This window comes from Danio aesculapii, chromosome 9, assembly GCF_903798145.1.
Source record: "Danio aesculapii chromosome 9, fDanAes4.1, whole genome shotgun sequence".
In the NCBI taxonomy this organism is placed as follows: Eukaryota; Metazoa; Chordata; class Actinopteri; order Cypriniformes; family Danionidae; genus Danio; species Danio aesculapii.
In genome coordinates this window covers 14,839,693-14,860,267 of record NC_079443.1, presented here as the reverse complement: position 1 = coordinate 14,860,267, position 20,575 = coordinate 14,839,693, and the positions used below count along the sequence as shown (strand labels likewise).

The following is a 20,575-nucleotide window of genomic DNA, read 5'->3' as shown; positions in this document are numbered from 1 at the left end:
TGTGTAAAACATATGCTGGATAAGTTGGCGGTTCATTCTACTGTGGTGACCCCTGATTAATAAAGTGACTAAGCCGAAAAAAATGAATGAATGAATGAATGTATGTGTATGAATGAGTGTGTATGGATGTTTCCCAGCACTGGATTGTTGATAAAAGGGCATCCGCTGTGTAACACATATGCTGGATAAGTTGGCGGTTCGTTCCGCTGTGGCGACCCCAATGAATAAAGGGACTAAGCCGTCAGAAAATGAATAAATGAATGACTGAATGAATGAATGAATGAATGAATGAATGAATGAATATTATGTACTGCCATCATGGCAAAGAGAAAATAAATTTCTTGTTTCAAAATGCATAAAAAAATATTTTCTCCTTTAAACAGCCCTTAGGAAATATAAAAAAATAAAATAAAACTTCCACAGGAGGGCTTATAATTTTGACTTCAACTTTATATATTTAAATGTTGTTAAGGTATGTATGTATGTATGAATGATACATACATACACACACACACACAACAAGTATAAATGAGCGCAAAACTTTTAATGAAAATGAATCTTTAACACTTGTAATGCCTCATTGAAACTAGCAGCGGCTTTGTAGCTGCCTGTCGCTCTGGGTGACGACCTGCTGCAAATGCAGCGGTATGTAGGTCTACAGCACAGAGAAGTTAAATACACGAGTTAAATACACTCAAAAAATATGTTTGCTACTTGTTCAAACTACTTATTAAAATGAACTGAATCAACACAATTCTTTTTTTTTTGGCACAACTAAATTGTTTTCTGCTCAATTTAAAATTGTAAAACCAATTACTTTATCTTAATCGATTTGTGTTGGGACGACATGAATGAATTGTGTAGAACCCATCATTTTTTACAGTGTAACTATGCAACTATTATTAAGTAACGAAAGTTAGTTAACTTTGTAACTAAATTGCAATTTTTTGCTAAAATATTAGGAGTTTTAGAGAAATATCACTTGAATTAGAGGTCAGCCAAGTGTCCCTGCAGCTAAGAACCATAAGATAACTTTATTTGGCAAAATGGATCAGATCAGTCTTTTCTTCCCTCTAAAGGAAATGCTGTACTTTCTCCGCAGGTTCCTTCAGGGACGCGGCCGATTCGCCCACCCAACAGCAGTCCCACGTTCATCAACACCCCCACCCACGAGCGCCTGCTGGCAGAGATGATGCAGTCCCACCTCGTCAAAGACATTTGCTTGATCGGAGCCAAGGTACACATACAACTTCCTGCGGCCACCCACATGGAGCAAATGCACTTTCAACTAGAAAATGAATGTGTTTTGAATAAGAACAATAGCTCATTTTTTGTACTGCCTGTTAAGGTAATGCAGGAAGATCATCGGGATGTTTGCGTCATGGGCTGTGTTCTTATTTAAGAGGTTCTGAGTCAGATTAGATCTGATGAACAATGTAAATCATATGCTGGGTCAGTAACATTGCATTGTGGTTTGGCTAATGCAGTTGTTTTGTTTTGTGTGTTTTGTATTTTAGGGTTGTGGCAAATCTGTGATTGCAAGAGAGTTCGCTGAAATGCTGGGCTACAGCATTGAACCAATTATGCTGTATCAGGTAATGCCAAAAGGTTTGAAAGTAATTAAAAGAATCAGTTGCAAGGAGAAAAATATATCATTTTATTTATCTGTTTAAATGATTTCATTCTTATATACAGCGGCACATATTGATGTGGATCATCAATTAGAGTTGACATTTCTAACCTGTTGATATTAACTGAAATCGTATCTTTCTGTAAACATTTTGTCATTGTTGTTGTTAGAATGTGGTTAGAATTACCATATGATTCAAGTTATGAAGCCCCTAAAAATGTATTTCAATTTAAATTAGTGTTTGTTTGTGTATGTATATATGAGCAATCTCGCACGAGTTGCAACCAACGTCAACGAAATTTACCAACGTCACTTTAGAGCTAGTGTTTGAATGATTCTCCAGCGTCATGTCTTAAGTGTTGACAAAACAAGTGATTTGGCTCACATTTTAGGATTATAATGCTGAACAGCATGAAATGCCATCAGTCTAGAGACATTTCCCAGTATTTCTCTGTTGCAATCGGAAGATCACAATACAGTAATCAACCCCAAAAAAGCCAGAGCAAAGCAAACACTACCAGATTACTATGGCATGATTGCAGTACTACAAAATACAAAAGAAAAAGATCGACTTAGTATGTCGCTTACTTGTTGTGTAATGATTTGTTTAGCTGTAGTTTGAAATGTTCGCTGAAAAAGTACTGTTTTTCTTCCCTAAGGGCTTATTATGCAGTCTCTGTCAATATCTTGTGGCGGAACGTCAACCGTTGTTGCTCTGCTCAGTTTGATGACGTGCTAAATCTTAGAAATTATGAACATTTTAAAACAGGCACAATCCTTATAAATAAACTGCATACAATTCACGCCTAAAAAAGCCTCAAAAGTACATTAGGTTGTCCAACAGCTGCAATATTTGTCAAACTGTAGTGAGTTTATTGCTCTGCTGTCACTATGTCAGCGATAGGTGAATAGAGAAAGGTGAAGTGGCTGTACTAGTGCTGATATTACTTTAATATCTCACGGCTATCAGCCAATCAGATTCGAGAACCAGACAGAACTGTTGTATGAATATATATCAAGAAATGGTAAAATTTGTTAATATTACACAAGCAAGTTTGCCTTTTTTTTTTTTTCTAATTGCAAATATTATATTGATAAATTAATTATTTAACCAAAGTTAATAATCTATTAGTTGCATTTTAGACTAGTAGTTTGAATTTGTGCCTCTCCGAATGCGTTTTTGAATCAATCCATTCAAGTCAGTGATTCAATGATCAATTCATAAAGAGAGCTATTTACCTTGTGTTTTAAGAAATTAAGACAGTCGAAACCAGTACTAACCACATTCTGGAAAATATCGATTAGTCATTGTCCAGAAAGAATACAATCCTACCCTCTTATTTCATCACACTTTGTCTTTTTTCCTGGGAGCACTCAGTGCTATTGAATGAATGAACCAATGTTATGCAACGTAGTAAGTTTCAAGTGAATGAAAATTCTGTCAATTACGACTACAATTCTACGTCCTACAACATGTCTTATAATAATTATTATTTTTGTGATAATTAAACTTAAGAGAATGTGTTTTTTTGTTGTTGTTTGTTGGTAAACATTTGACCAGATGATTCAGTTTGTTTACTGGAACACCAATACTCAGATTTAAATATGATTAAGACAAAATCTTCCAATTAATAACCTATTTGAACAGTATATCGGACTCATTCCAGAATTGCAGGTTCATTTTAAACATTTTGCTATTCACTTTTCTTCAACTGGAATGACACAACAAATGTATAATTTACAGTAAACTCCATCGATTATTAATGTAAAACAATGCAAAATGCTAATGGCATAGGGAACATTTAAATCTGTTACAAATTGTTTAACTTACTGTTAATCGTTAGAGTTAGACAGTATTAGATTTTCCACCATTTTGTAGTTTAGCTCAAGATGCTAACCTCAAACCAGACACTACATGTCATGCCTACAACAAAATTTGTGATTGAATAATATCACATTAATACTAAAATAACACAGTATAATATGGCATGAACAGAGTTGTCACCTAATTTATTTATTATTGGTGTATCCTTGACATTTGTGTGCAAAGTAAAGAGAGAAGAATAAAAGACATGTCTTAATGCCTTCCAGAGATTCCTGCGAAAGGAAGTGACATCACTTAAAGCTTTTCAAATGCTTTTTTTAGCAGTGCTTTGCAGATTATGCCTTTTTATAACCAATGTAACAGAGTTGGTCAGAACATATTCGCATGTTAAGTCGTGACAAATGAAATACTGTTTGCGGGTCCAAGCCGCTACTCATTTGAATTGAGAAAATATTCGTTCATGACCACTTTTTAGTCCTATCACACATTAAAGTAAATTTTATATAAACCCATAGTCTACCCAACAGTCTATGAAATGAACCACTTTCTGGCCATCAGGTTTAGGCGTGGATATTGCAATCATGATTTTCTAAAGTATTACATAGTTTTGTAAATGTTTATTATTTCCATTTCTTTAGTCTTCCCAAACAGTTTGATAGAGCGCTTGGACCATACAGATTCGTTTTCTGTATGAAATAAAAATCATACAGAAAATATATGCTTCATGCAAATGTATATTTAACGTAGTAGAGTAAGAAAAAAGTGAAAATATGACTGAATTATTTAAATATAGTAAAAAATAGGTAGAGTGGGAGTCTTTTACATTGATATTTGGAAGACAAAATATCCCTAAATACACATAAAAACATTTTAGAGAGAACTTGATATGATTTATTTTTAAAAACTTTTATTAAAGTTTGTTTTTGAAACAAAATACTACGTTTATCTTTGAGATGCTAAATGTGTCCGCAATTCCAGAATCACCCATCTTTATTGTGTCGTTCATATGTATTTGTACCAAGCTCCTTTTTTTAAATGTCTTAAATATGACTTAAATATTCTCAATTTATATGAATTTACCAAAATATCAAATAATTAAGTCCACTCACAGTTACATTTCACTAACAATTTAAAAGAAAATAAAAGAAACATTTTAAAACATATGAAATATATCAACAGTGTTTCAAAAAATGGAATAGACTTTTTTTTTTTATATATATATATATATATATTTTTATATATATATATTTATATATATATATATATATATATATATATATATATATATATATATATATATATATATATATATATATATATATATATATATATATATACAGTGCCTAATAAAATGCAGTTTATTTATTCTTTTAAGCCAAAAACATATTTATATAAGACGTATACCGTAAAAGAGATTTAGATTCTAGAGTAGACCCAAGTACAGCGGTCAGACACATGCATATATTAGAAAAACAAGTTTGACTGTTCCGACGTGATGTGACGGTTTATTTTAATATTTAATTTGATCTCATGTCAGTGCTCAAAATTAATTTTGTGCCTTTAGCGCAGAATATTTCTTTATAAAATGCTAAATTTGTGTCTTCCATTACCCTTTTGGCTTCGTCTCTTCTGTTTGACTCTCTAATTGTACCTTGGAATCACACGACTGTGGTTTTGTGTTTGCTCAGTTGCATGCAGCTGTGGGGCTTTCAGATGAGTGTTTGAGTTTTTCTAAGGAAAGCTAAGTGTTGTCTCGGGCATCAACACACTGAGCCAGAGGTTATGAACCACAGGGTCAGAGATCTCCCTCAGTTTCCAACAGCAATGATTGGTGTTTTTAATATTTGTGATTCTTTAAAGACCACACAAAACATTATTTTTAGTGCTTCAGTCCTTAAATAGCCATGTGTTCTTGGGTTGTTTCTATTTTAGGATCAGAGTCATGCACTGTCCTTGATCTCTCGGTTATCATTAACCGTACTGGCCCTATTCTGCTGTCAGAACACAACGGCTCTGTTCTAAAACCTTGTGAGCCGATTATTTAGGTGCCTTTTAAGGCATCACAGTTGTAAATGCTGTTTAATAAAGGCAGATACCTATATAACATACAGGTTTTATGTGGATTACACACATAAAACAAATGATCATAAAATGATATTGAAGAAACCACCATTTTGTTTTTTAACATCTGTGTGACATGCAAGAAAAAGGCATGAATATGGAAATCTACTGTATGTAGTCAAAGAATAAAATACACAAGACATGTCACCCATATATTTTTGAATGAGGAGAAGTGTAACGGTCATTATGGCGAATGAAGCTCCGCCCTCTTGTACATGAGCCAATCTTTGATCACTATAGATTGGCGATTCTCTAGGGGAGGGGCTCAGAGACATGGGTTTCTGCAGATTTTGTGTGATTCTAAAGTTTAGAAATTAAACTAAAGAGACGGTTGTTGTTTAATTTTATTGGTGATTCGTAATATGACATTTATTCGTAAGCTTGGCAAGCAATTTTGGAGAGTTTGATGTTTCTTCATTCAGAATGAATGCCTGGGCATAATGGCCGAGAGGCGTTTCAAAGATTGCCGTCGAGTAAAATGACTTGTCTTAAAGGCATTTTGAGGTAATCTATGGTTAGATTTTGTACACATATATTCTATTTTGAGATTCTTTCTTAACTGCCATTTCCTCACCTCTCGTTTATTTTTTTGTGTGTGTTTATTCAGTTTCCATCCAAAAATGTGAAATAGATTTATGCTCGAAACTGGAAAATTGTGTTAAAACATTTGCGAATAAAGCTCAGTTTCCATCCAATGACTCTGAGAACTAAATAATAACTTCCTTAAAAAAATAGCACCAATTATTTTTTGTTTTTGTAATCTTTAAAGGTGTTGTACAGTAGATGACACTTTAATATGAGCATTACCGCCGCATCCTTGTACCACTACAACTCTAAAGGAGTAAGAATGTGTTTTTTAGGTATGACCGCAGTTTGCAACTATGCCGCCAGGAGGCACAAAGGGACAGGATGCGAACAGACAGAAATATAGAGTAGCTTTAAGTACTCTGCTACTTGTAGAAACAATGAAACAAAGCATAATAATTCCTTTATTAATCATTAAAAACTTGTTAACAAGCTTTAAAAAAACAAAATTATATTTTAATTGAACACATCATATAAGGTACAGTACACATACAGTACCATCCTATTGTAAAAAAAGGCAAAGCTAAAAATCTTTGGTTAATGTGCCACCCAGCGGCCAAAAGCTGCTGGTGCACATAGGTAGCTTCGCAGTGGCGTTAGCAAGGGCGGCAGAGGGAGCATTTTGAAGTGTTGACTTCTGTATGTAGGTTTTTGACTCCTCTAAAGCATAAAAATTCCATAATATGTTTGCAGATATTTAAGAAACATGCTAAGTGAACATTCTTGTTTATCTGAAAAACAACGCTACAGTCAGTTAATCTGCTTTGAAAGTGTGAGTTACTTGCTGGAAGGTCTGTCTTTGTTTTTGTTCTTTTAAGCCGCCCACTGCCACTTTAGCCAATTGTATTTCAGCACCCCGGTTTGCCTTGATGGAAAACCATTTATTTCATTCATTCAGTCAGGAAGGCTCTCAAAGTATGTGTCCGCGACTGAAATGCGACCTTTGGTGGACAGTAGCAGACTCCAAATTGAGATTTAGAGTTCCACATGAGGTGGATATTAATTAGCAATTAATATAAATAATACGAACGTAAACATTAGGTGAGCAGGTTACATTGTAACCGCATGTCCTAGCAACACACTACGTGAAAAGATTTGCAGTGATAAGCAGTTTGGCTGTTTGCACCAGACGAAACACGATAGAAATTTCAATACAGCCATTCAGAAGCACTGAATATGAACTTACTGCATTTCAATGAAATGGTAAGCTTTATAATCTAATAAATACATATTAAACCTCTTACATTATTAAATGTACATGCTGAATCACTGATATGTGTTGTTTTGCAATGAGTCTCAGTTCTAAAGTTCAATTTCAAACGGTTTATTTTATTTTCAAGATCTGAGGTGAATTATCTGCTTTTGCTTTCAGTAATATGGCAATAAATAATATGTAAAATGGCATTCAAACTCACATTATTAGCATTTAAGACTGAATTATCCACATGTGGTGTACCTGAGGATAGCATTGTCAGTTTTCTGTTGTTCAGCTGCAAGAAATAGAAGCCATTTCTAAAATGTACATTTTGAGTGTTGGTTAGGACAAAAACGTATTTTAATATGTAAAATATTCCTTCTGTTGCGCAGTGTTGCTTTGCGCGGCGTTGCACGATTTAAATCAGCTTTTAGGCTCGATAGTTAGGCACACTTCTGTTGATGTTGTCAATCTGGGAACCTGTGCTTGCTTGTGTTTTGAAACAGGTGTGCAATACCTAGTCTAACCACTGGGTGTCAAATGTACACACTGAACTTTTAATCAAATTGGGACCATTTGCCCCTGCTCTGGATCGGCAGTCTTCTTCTGATGACATCAGTTTGATGGCTTGGAAAAAAAATGGATAGCCACTCCCCACCATCCATTAGTTTGCTGACAATAAAAGACAATAAAAGACAATAAAAGACAATAAAAGACGCGAGGAGGCCTGTATACGCTATGTAAAAAAATGTTAATCAACAGTTTCCATATGTTGTGACTTACAGGTTTTTAAAGTGTATTTATGGTTGTGAATTGCATTATGGGACCCCGATCTCTGCTCTGTCAACGTTTTATGTTGAAAATTCAACTTTACAGTCTAACAAAGTGACTTTTATTGACATTTTAGTAGTTTGAAATAATATAAATGGTTAAGAAATTATATAGAGAGATATAAGTCTGTAAAATAACAGAAAATGTACTTGCAGTTTATTACAAGGTTTTGTAATAAACAACACCAACCCAGACAATATATCACTTTAAACTATTAAAATTGTTAATAAACGTCACTTTTTTAAACTTTCCAAGGTTAACAGTTGTTGGAAGCAAGATCAAGGTCACATAATGGAATTCAAAAGCCTAAATAAATGTGGAAAAAAATAACATGAATCACAAAATATGGAAAACTGTTAATTTATGGTTAATTTTTTAGACAATTTTTGTAGACTATTGCAAAGCTGTCCAAAGTATTGATTAAATATTTGTTATCATTCTGTGGTCTACAAAAGCCATTTTGGATGTTCTTTTGACTTTTACGTTATAGATAAACTTGTGGCGATTCACACCAGCGGCCCAGCTGAGTGAGCCGATATCATCTGGGTCTGATCACAGCACGTTTTTGTTTTGATGCGCCTCATACAGACTGTGAAGAGCGCAGTGTAAACATTAGCGCCACAGGTAGTAAAGCTCCGCATGCGTGTGTGCGTTTGGCCAGGAATGTCGGGAATTCCTTTAGCTCAGTGAGAATAGAGCAGGAAAAGGAAGCTGTTTGTGCATCATGCTTAAGTTATTTTTGCACGGTGAGAGCAAGAGGTCATAGTGTATGGGGAAAAGAGGAATTTTTGGAGCGCACTTCATCTGTTTAGCCCTCTGAAGGCCTTTCATGAACTCGTCCAGGCCTCGGCTCGTCCCTGATGACATACAAGTTCAGTTGTGGAAAAAATACTACGTCAGAGGCCAGAAAAAGAGTCTTGGCACTCGCTTTGACAAGCAAGTAATGTTTTGTGTCTTGTTGTTCCTCCTGTTATGATAGTTTGGTTCTCCTTGTGTAGATTCACCTTTAGATAACTTTTTCATTTTCCTTGCCTTAAAAGTTAAGGCAGAATTTCCTAAAACAACCTGGCAAACAATCCTAGTTGAAAAGTTCAACGGATCATATTTTCTGTGCTCAAGGCATTGCAATTAAATTCTGTATATAATATCAAAAAATAAAATAAAATTATATGATCCTTTAAGGTCTTTCATTTATTAAATTGTGAAGATGCTTGATGCTGGTGATTAGGTCATTCTTGACATTTTATTTAGCCTCTTATGTTCACAAATACTTTATTATTAATTTATTATAATATATTATTAATTTGGTCAATAATGCCGTAAAACTATATAAATATTGTCAAATATCATTATCAATTATTGTTTTTCATGGTGATCAGATCTCCCTGTTTTCCAGGAACTGTCCAGTTTTTGGCGTTCTGTTCTTGACTGGAGCTGTTATTGCTTAAAAATAAAAATATACATAATGTATTGTCCTACTTTAAAAAATAATAATAGATATTCATTTTCCATGATCACTGAGCCAGAAAACATCCTCAAATTGCATCTCAGAAATTTGCATCTCAGATATTTTTTATATATTATAAAATGAAATGTATTATAGTGACCAGACTAGTCTTTTTCATGAATGTAGCCCAGGAAAACTGTATTAAAAATGATGATTTGATGGTCTAGATACTTTTCTAGTTATCATCAGTGCTGTAGCTGTGCTTCTTAAATTTGTATTTATTTATTTATTTATTTATTTATTTGTTTGTTTGTTTATTATTTTATTATATATATATTTATTTATTTATTTATTTTTTATTTTATTTATTTGTGGATGCAGTTATACATAGTTATTTTATTGTCCTTAATTGCTTGCATTTTTAGCATTCAGCACTGAATGAAGCACATAATCAGTACCTGAGGGAATCATTGCCATAGTAGTATATGCTGTTGTTCTGCTGTGACCTCTCGAAAATATTTCTAAAATGTATGTTGAACGAATTGTATAAAAATGACAGCATATTTAGCTCACATGCTAAAACTGTAAAACAGAAGAACATGTTCAGGCCTAATAGGGGTTGATCAGAATTACAATATGTTAACATATTTTATAAAAATGACAGCATATATAGCCCAAATGCAAAAAATTTTAAACATAACAAAATCTTCAGTCCTAATAGAAGTTTATCAAAAATAATATAAATCAATTAAATGTAATTTCTTTACTTTGTGCATAAGTAACCTGGTTATAAAGCATTTTTAATTGTTCAGACACTAGCTTTTACAGTGTTATTGATTAGAGAAATCCAACACCCACCCACAGACACTTCTCATTAGAGAAGTGGTTAACATTGGACCAAAGAAATGCATTTAAATGCCAGGTGTGAATGTAAGTGTCTCTTTTATCTACTTTCAGTATGATCAAATCGACAAAAACGCATCTTAGTAGCAGGTGTGAACAGGGCCTCAGTCAGCATGCTGCACTATATGCAGGATTTACAGCACACTGCGGAATGACCATGTTATGTGTGTGTAGGATATGACTGCGCGGGATCTCCTCCAGCAGAGGTACACCCTTCCCAATGGAGACACAGCCTGGAGGGCATCTCCATTGGTCACTGCTGCTCAGGAGGGCAAGCTGGTGCTGCTGGACGGCATCCATCGGGTCAATCTGGGAACCCTGGCTGTGCTTTCCAGGTCAGTCTCAGTCTACTACTACTGTACTTTTACTGTGCTTAGACTCAGTCTGGAGGCTTTCAGCATGTTTTGCCAAGAAAAATGCATTCATTTTTATCTTACAGACTCTAGAATGGTCTGAATTTACTTTCATTTTCACATATTAGTGCTAAAATAATAATAATAATAATAATAATAATAATAAATATTTAAATGTATATTGTATAGTACATTAATATTCACGTATTAGTGCTAAAATAATAATAATAAAATAATAATAAATATGTAAATGTATTATTATTACATTTGGTATATTTCATTAATAATTACATTAGTTAATGTTAATTAAAAATCTGAATGTTAAAGTATTTATAAATATACAGTCAAGCCCGAAATTATTTATATCCCTGGCAAATTTTGACTTGGTTACTTTTATTCAACCAGCATGTTTTTGTTTGTTTTTTTGACCAGAAATTACACAAGCATCTCCTTAAAGATAATAAGACAATGTACAAGAGGCATCACTGTGGAAAAAAGTATTTTCTCTTGAACAAAAAGTGGCATGTCCAAAATTTTTCACACCCTTTGCAAACGGTCACTGTCTATGGGAAAACCAAAGTTCTATACCATTCCAAATAGCCCAAGCTGTTCTAAAGCACCCTAAATACCTTGATTCAATAGCTGTTTTAATCAACTCAACAGGTGAACAAGTCAGGAAAGGGCTATAAGACCATATCTAATTGTTTTGAAGCTACAGTGCAAAGTATTATTAATAAATACAAGATGTTCCGCAATGTTAAAAACCTCAGTGGACTTGGTTGGAAGCCAAAAGTGAGACCTGTGCTGGCCAGGAGGTTAGTGAGAAAGGTAAAAAAAGAATCCAAGGATCACCACCAAGGCCATCGTGATTAATTTGAGCTCTGCTGGTGAAACATCTCAAGGCAGGCAGTGCCACAGACACTGCACACTGCTGGATTCCATAGACCTATACCAAGAAGGACACCTCTTCTCCAGAAAAGGCACATAAAAGCCCACTTGGCCTTTGGTCTGTTTAATGGTTGGATGAAACAAAAATTGAATTGTTTGGCCACAATGATGTAGCCTTCATTTGGCGTAAAATAGGAGATGCCTTCAGTCCTAAGATCACCATCCCCCCTGTCAAACATGGTGGTGGGATCCTAATGCTTTGGGGGATGTTTTACAACCCGGTGAACTAGGAAACCTATTTACAGTGAATGGAAATAGATCAAAATTCTCAACAACAACATCAGGCAGTATGCAGAGGACATTTCAGCAAGGCAATGACCCAAAACACACAGCAAAAGTGGTGAAGAAATGTTAGCAGACAAAAACATTAACGTTTTGCAGTGGCCCAGCCAGAGTCCTGACTTAAATCCAATTGAGAATCTGTGGAGGGGTGCAGGATTGTGGCAAAGAGACCATCCAATCTGAAAGAGTTGGAGCTCATCACTAAAGATGATTGGGCAAATATATCAGGAGAGACATGCAAAAAGTTGGTCAGCAATTATAGGAAGTGTTTTATTTCTATAATAACCAATTTGGCATTTGTTGTTATTGTTAATTTATCTTTAATTTTTACTTCCATTTTTAATAATAGTAGATGGACAAATTAGTTCACACAAAAATCTTCCTTCATCTATTTGGAGAATTTTGGGCAGAAAATTTATTTTTGACTTTTTTGTCACCTTCTAGATTTTAGTCTGAGAACACACTCTCGATGTGAAGATCCCATTTGTGCTATTTCTGTGCTTGTGGTTTTGAGTGTAGAGCAGATTGCATATCATCATTCTTGATTTACTGGCTTCATCAGGTTGCTGCATGACCGAGAGCTGGATCTGTATGACGGGACGCGGCTGCTGAGGTTTGACCGTTACCAAGCACTTAAAGAGGAACTGCAGCTCACTGACCGGCAGCTTCAGGACAGGTATTAATCTAGACACTTTAAACCTCTTTAAACTCTGCTGCTGGGTTTTCCAATAATGTTGCCAATAATCCCAAAAGACTGTGGTTTTTGAAGATTTCATACTCTTTAAATACAGCTTTTTATTTATTTATTTATTTATTGAAACATTTTAACTTATTTAAACATTTTTATTTATTTAAACATTGGTATTTATGAAATTCTTTTATTTAATTATTGTTATTTTTTATTTGTTCAAATATTTCAACTGTATTCTGACTTCAACTGTATATATGTATATATATACAGTATATATACTGTGTGTATATATACAGTTGAAGTCAGAATTATTAGCCCCCCTGAATTATTAGCCCCCTATTTATTTATTTTAATATTTGTTTCATGTATTAATAAATTATTTATTAAATATTTATTTATTTTCCTTTTTATTTATTTGTTTGTTGGTTTATTTATTATTTTTATTTAAACAATTTTATTTATATAAATATATGTATTTATTATTTGTGTATATAAATTTTATTTAAATATTATTTTTATTTATTTATTCATTTTTACAATTTAAATATGCATTATATTTTGTATTTACATGATTTTATTGTTTTATTTTAAATATTTATTTTTAATTTATTAAAAAAAAAATATTCTTTGTTTTTAGCATTTTATTTCGTTTTCTATTTTATTTATTTTTTGTTGGTTTGTTTATTATTTTTATGTTTATTTATAAAAGTTGAAATATGTATTTTTTGTATTTATTTGTATTTATTTTATTATATATATATATATATATATATATATATAATATATATATATATATATATATATATATATATATATATATATATATATATATATATATATATATATATATATATATATTTAAAATTTGATTATTTATTTTTAATGTTTTATTTTATTTTCTATTTTATTTAATACTTTTTTATTGTATTATTTTATCATAATGTAAATCACCATCCATCTTGCAGTAAAAGACTTTAAGAGTTTGATCTGGTTTAAAAACATTTTTATTTTTTTTTAAAAAATAGTTTAAGAAAGAGTTTTAAACATTTAACTATGTAAATTGGAATGTAAGTTTTACATTTTTTAATCTATTCAGCCAATCTCTGGGTTTGGCGGGAACACTTAATCATAAGACTTAATCACTTAATCATAACACTTAAGCATAAGTCACTAAATCCTAGAAATCATTGAGTTTCTAGAAATATCAGCCCAGAAAATAGGAACTTTAAGTTTTTTTCTGCCGCTCTTTATACACACAAGGAGTCAAGCTTTAAATATGGAAATTATCAAAACTCTTTTTCTTTAAAAAAAGGACGTTGTTTACAGTAAATACTGAATAAATAAATTCTTAAAAACACAGATTTATATATTTAGTTTTATATAAAAATACATCTTCAAATCTAGGTATCATCTTAAAGAAATTAATAACTTTCAAAACAAATATTTGCAGATCATTTACAATGTTTAAAATGGTCAATTATTAATTTTTTCAGTCATAAAAAATGTTGAGGAAAATAGTTTCAGGAATTTCATCCATTTAGTGGACTTCAGTGGTACCCCTGAGTTTGACCTTCCAAAATGCAGTTTAAAAGAACTCTAAATGATCCCAGCTGAGGCGTGATGTCTTACCTTCACAAAAACAATCACTTATTTCCAACTTTTCAAATGTTATTCCAAGAGATAATTTTGGTCACACTAACTGAGGAAAAAAAGACAGAAATCTAGACATTTTGTCAGAGTGACTTCATATAAATGCAGGAAAAACCTGTTTCACAAGTTCCAAAAAAAAAAATAAAATAAAATAAAATAAACAAAAACAATAAATTCTGTGATTTAAAATGTATTTTTTTTTTAAAGGATATGTTTTGTTAGAAATAAATTTCCCCCCTTATTGCAATGAAGAAAATCTATGATAACATTAACCTATTTATTAAATTTTTCATAGACTGAAAAAGATATGGACGTAGTATCCGTGATGTCACCCTGAAGAGCGCAAATGAAGCAACAAGTAGGCGTGACTAACCGTCGCCATTTTGCTTGCTCGTCATCTCACCTACCAGGGTGACCAAATAAGGGCAAAAACGCGGAGCATCAGTGGAGCTACAAACGCCTGCTAGCATTTTGCTTAGACAGGCTTTTCTTTAGGAGAAACGCTTAATATTTCCTTGCCTGCGACTCATTTGTGTTCTAAGCACTTGTGCTTGGCTGTATACTATATCAATACAGTATTTAGTCTTTTAAAAACACTTTTGTAATACGTTGAGCCACTAACATTGTTCTTATGATGTTTTTCTACACGAGGAAAACGCAAATTACTTCCAAATACTTTAAATATAGTCTGGGTTAGTAAATGCAAGGCTGTTTATGAAATCCAGACATACCAGTGTATGACAACGTTTCAGATGACTGAATTATAGCCTACATTTAATCAATCTGTCACATTCTTTGCTTTACAGGTTTATAGAAAATTATAAATGATAAATTAACTTAAATAAAACAAATACAGTTATAGAGATGGTATATAAGTATATAATTTCACTCACCTGGAAAATGGAGGCGATTTGAATGGTTTGTGAGCACAATTAAGTGCACACAGCATGCCGTATCATCTGATAATTGTAAGAAATAATTCCAAAGAGCTTCTGACTGTGTAAAAAAAACATGAAACAAAACAAAAATACGATGTATATGCTGAGTTCAGCGGCTAATCAGCCGGCATCAGCTGAGGTGAAGTGACGGTGACCAGCGAGACCTAACTGTCACTCAAGTGGCTACGCCCTTAATTATGCAGACTTAATAAAACTTGATAAAAATGAAACGGATGAGTTATAAAAAATTCATCTCCCTAACAGTTGTCAGGATAGGTAATATTAGCTCTATGCACCAAAACCTTCTTTTGTACCAGGCTGTAAACATGTTTTTATCAGCTATAAAATTGGCCAATTTAGCATTGCAGTCAATGAAAATCTGGACTTGGCCTGGAGCCAGCCCCCAAAGGCGAGTCGATGAATTGCAGTTTTAGTTATTTCTGTATTGGCTTCACGAGGGAGCGGGAGGTTGCCGCTTGTATTTTTCATTCATTTAAAGCATACCTGTCAACCCTCCCGCTTTTCCCGGGATTCTCCTGTATTTTACAGTTCTATCCCGCTATCCTCCCGTAATAATATTTTCCCGTATATCTCCTGTATTTTCAATCTTTCTATGAAGGGTGGCAATAAACATTAAAAAGCCGATCCTCCCTATAGGCAATCCATATCGCCGAACCACCAGGGGCCGCCCCTTGCTCTTAAACGTAAATGTTTTATGTGCTTTCGTTTTATTTAGGCATGAAAACATTTTGGAATAAATATAAAAATGGCTGGATTCCCTTCCTTTTCATTACTTGGCCGTCAAGATGTAATCCTCAAAACAGTCATGTAGCGGTGCGTGACCGTCAGCTGACGCACTACATAGTGATAAATAGACACCGTTTCCCAAACGGATTCTGTACACGCAATTTGAAGCAGAGGGAAAGTCTGGGTTTTGGGTGCGTGTTTGAACTTTTTATCTTTTTTTCTCTATGGTTTGAACAGACATATACGCATAATTAATAATAATAACTAAACATCTAAAGATGTCGATTTTGCTGGGCCTTCTTTCAAACACAACTAATTTTGACAACAACTAAATGAGCATAAAAAGTTAGGAAAGCAATCGAATGCTTTCATTATAACGTTAGATTTGTGCATTTTTAAAGTGACACCTCTGTTTTTTAATGTAATCAAACGAAAAATCCAAATTAAAGAGAGATTCATTCATACAGTGAAGAAAAGAGATTTGATAACTTGATTATGAGATTTGATACATTGATTCTATTTCTTTATAATAGCTATTAATTTTAATAATCTGAACTCTATGCTAAATTATTTGCTGCTAATGTATACTATTTTTTTCTTTTTTTAAATGATATTAATAATAAGTATTATTGACCGTTTATTTACAGCTCCAAAAGAACATATTTAGTAATTTGGGGATTTTTTTAGGGTGGGGGTGGGGAATATCCGTTATTATGGTCGGCATATGCCTTATTTTCACATCTCAATGTTGACAGGTATGTTTAAGGGCACATGGTTAAGACGTTTACAAGCTCTAAAGTATTGTTGTCTGGCTCATGCTTGGTTATTTCATGTTGGATAAACTATTGTTTTACGATGAAATATCACAGAATATTTGATATAACAAAAAATGTAAGAAAAAATGGGACACCAAGATAAAAAATACACACTGTTTATGTGTTTTCTTAATGTATGACATTAGTTCAAGTCACATTTATTTATCAATTCAATTTTCTCTTAAAATTTGCTAATTCTATTTAAGGAAGCCTTTTTCATATGCTTCACTCAATAAATCCATTTTTCGCATGCAGTTGTTTGGCTCAGTTGGCCTGATTCAGCCGCAGTCATGAATGTTGAATGAATGCTGAATGTTCTGACGGCTCACACGTGTCTGATGGCCAAAGCCACGTAGGAAGTGTTGATTAACTTCCTGTGACATCATCTCTATTGAGAGACTCACACTGACAGCAACGAGATTGTTGACAGCGAGTCTAGACCAAGCGTCCATGTTTGGGAGAAGCATTGAGTTACGCTGAGCTGCATTTCAGGCCACGACAATGAACGCTTTCATCTCCAGACCGCAATAACAGGAAACTGCCCACCAGACGGTCAAGCTCAATTGAATCCTAGAGCTGATTTTATAGGTTTTGTCAGTTAGCACCATGACACTCTCTGTTTATTTCAGTCTGTCCCTAGTTGCCTTTATAAATGTGTAATTTAAGAGTGGCTGAGAAATTCGATGGCATAATATTCTGTTGCTATAGATCATGTTTTTTGGAGAGTTATTAAGCTAAAGGTATAATACCTTCAGTGTTATTAAGCAAATAGCACTCAGTAAAGCAGCTTTGTTTTTGTTTCGTTTTTATATCGTATAGTATTGTTTTTCCACATTTTTTTAGTTTTGTTTTGTTTTGTTTTGTTTTGTTTTTTGTTGTTTTTTGTGTTTTGTTTTGTTTAATTTGTTTTGCTCTGTTTGTTTTGGCTTTGTTTGGTTTATTTTTTTTGTTTTGTTTTTTGTTTCGTTTTAAAATGGATTTAAAAAAAAATTCAAACTGCTTTTATTCTAGCCAAAATGAAACAAATGAGACTTTCTCGAGAAGAAAGAATATTATCAGACATGCTGTGAAAATGTCCTTGCTCTGTTAAACATAATTTGGGAAATATTGAAAAAAGAAAAAGAAATGTAAAGGGGGGCTAATAACTCTGACTTCATATATATATATATATATATATATATATATATATATATATATATATTAGGGGTGCCAAAATTAATTGTTTCTTCGGTGCACCACGATGTAGACTGGATATCGGGATCGGTTAAGTAACAATCATAACCGGTTATTATGTACTGGCATCATTTATCTCATATGCGCTATGTCGCGGTAGCTTACTATGGCGAGGGAGACGAGCGCGAGTATTTACAGTGCTCCAACTACTTAAAAAGGCAGAAACTGTGCACATTCACTGTGTGTGTGTTTGGTGGATCAGTCTTTCACTGACACTAACAGCAGAAGCCCCTATTTTATTGCGATTGAGAGAATGAAAGTAAACTTCATTTCTCTCTCTCTCTCTCTCTCACTGCGGCCCATTTGACCTGCTGGCATGACTTTTCCTCTCCTTTCGGCTGTTTTACAGCGATACTTCTGAATACAGACACGAACGCGTGCCTGCAGAATTTTCTCCACCATGTCTATCATGAATCAGCTGTGATCACCGCTGCCTTTTATCAGTGTCACTCATCTGTGAAGAGCGCAGCGTGCAAGAGTCAATCGCAGCCCTTTTTGTTGAGCGTGTGACCAATCAAAGGGGTGTAAGAGAACTTGGTAGACAAGGATCAGAAAGTGAGCGGGACATTTATATTTGTTTTTATTATTTGCTATAAATGCTAGTGTTTCTTAAAGGTACATTTTATATGTCTGACTGTTTGTATTAAATTACAACATTGAATTACAAATAGTATATAAATATACATTTTAATACAAGAATTGCTGCTGTGAAGAAAATATAAAACTGTATGGAAAGCATCGTCAATGCACCGTGATGCATCGAGATATCGAATTGAACGAATCGATGGCATTATAATCGTTACCGAACCGAACCGTGAGACCAGTGTAGATTCACAGCTCTAATATATATATACGCATACCACAGTTTGAGAACCACTGAAATAGACAAATGAAATAAACAACTTCAAAACAAGCAGATCTATTGCCAAGACATTTTTTTTTTACCACCATGGGCTATAGGACTGCATGTTTTTCTATCTATGACCGTCTTAACTGGCTAAGCATTAAAACTGTGTGTCTTTGTTGTCCGCACACTGTGTTGCAAAATGTCATGTAGCAGGCTGATAGATATAAATAAATACAACAATCATCTGAGAAAATAGAAATAACTATGGTTATAATATTGCCATACTCTGTAAAGAGTTTGTACACATTTCCTTCTAAAATTCTATGACTTTCCATGACTTTAAAGTAAATGTTTCTGAAAGTGCTTCACATAATGTGTATGTGTTCGTACTGAATAAGAAAATTGCACATTCAAATTGATAGCAGCATAATATTCATGACAATCTATTTAATGTATAAAACAAAATATACATTTTTAAATAATGTTACATAACCCTTAGCTAAAATTATTTGATTGCCCTAGGACAGGAAATAGTATAAATGCTGCAACAACTAACCCTACCCTTAAGAAGATTTATACACAAAATAATAGATTTATAATAGAAATGACTGAACAACTAAATCTCTTATAGTATAGTATAGATACTTCTTAAGCAAATTTCCATGACTTTCCCAAACGTGTGGGTTTATTTGTTTTTCAAACTTTACCAGCCTGCAAAATGCCATGTTGAAATGAAAGCTTTCAGGTCTTTCATGATGAATTTCATGCCTGAACTTTGTATTGACATTAAATTATCAAAATTTAAATCTATTTATATTTTCATGGTAGCAGTAAGTTTAAAAGGAGTAATTGGTAAATTAGATGTAAGCACAGTCCCAGAATCATGAGTTATTGATGGTTTCTTTTACCAAATGTAGTCTTTTTTTGTTCTTTGTTTCTTTTTTGATTTAGTGATTCTAATGATTTAGAGATCAGTTTTAGATTATGTTCTAATGTTCTGCTGTTTGTTCAGCTAACTATAAAAAGTAAAGCTCTCATAAAACCAAACATAAAAGCATTCACGTATCAGTTGCATTGAGAACTGCTGACTCTCTTATGAGAAATGACCCTCTCATGTGTCTGTTATTGGCTGTTAGCTGCATGTCTCACTTTCAGCTGGATGCTTTTTAGAGTTAACCACGAGCTCTGGGTTAAATGCTGTTTACAGAGAATGTTTATATCAAGCATTGTGAAACCACATAACCTGATCTTAATAAGGTTGAATTTGTTTGTTTTTTCAACCTGAAACTTACTCTGTTTTGTGAGAGAGTTTTCTAGCTGTATCTAGATGGCCTCTATTACGCTCATCTTCCTAATAGGGTTGTCAAAAGGGTTGAATTCGGTACCAATTGGTACAAAAATGTAAAAGCGTCCATTTCCTGCTAACATTAAAACACTCCAGTGTTCGTGTAACAACATTGCTTAAAAGTCACTTGGATCAACTGATCTGAGCTGACATATGAGCAATGCGCTGATGGATAGACTGATTGACGTA

General features: G+C 33.4%; 1 protein-coding gene across 1 annotated transcript in view; it reads left to right on the top strand.

The window, feature by feature from the left end:
- Nucleotides 1–20,575, top strand: part of vwa8 (von Willebrand factor A domain containing 8) — a 241,414-nt gene that overhangs the window by 21,598 nt on the left and 199,241 nt on the right. The window contains exons 11-14 of the mRNA XM_056464990.1: nt 1,103–1,237; nt 1,518–1,595; nt 10,712–10,872; nt 12,683–12,796. Coding sequence (XP_056320965.1) covers nt 1,103–1,237; nt 1,518–1,595; nt 10,712–10,872; nt 12,683–12,796 — 488 coding nt within the window. The remainder of the gene's footprint in view (nt 1–1,102; nt 1,238–1,517; nt 1,596–10,711; nt 10,873–12,682; nt 12,797–20,575) is intronic.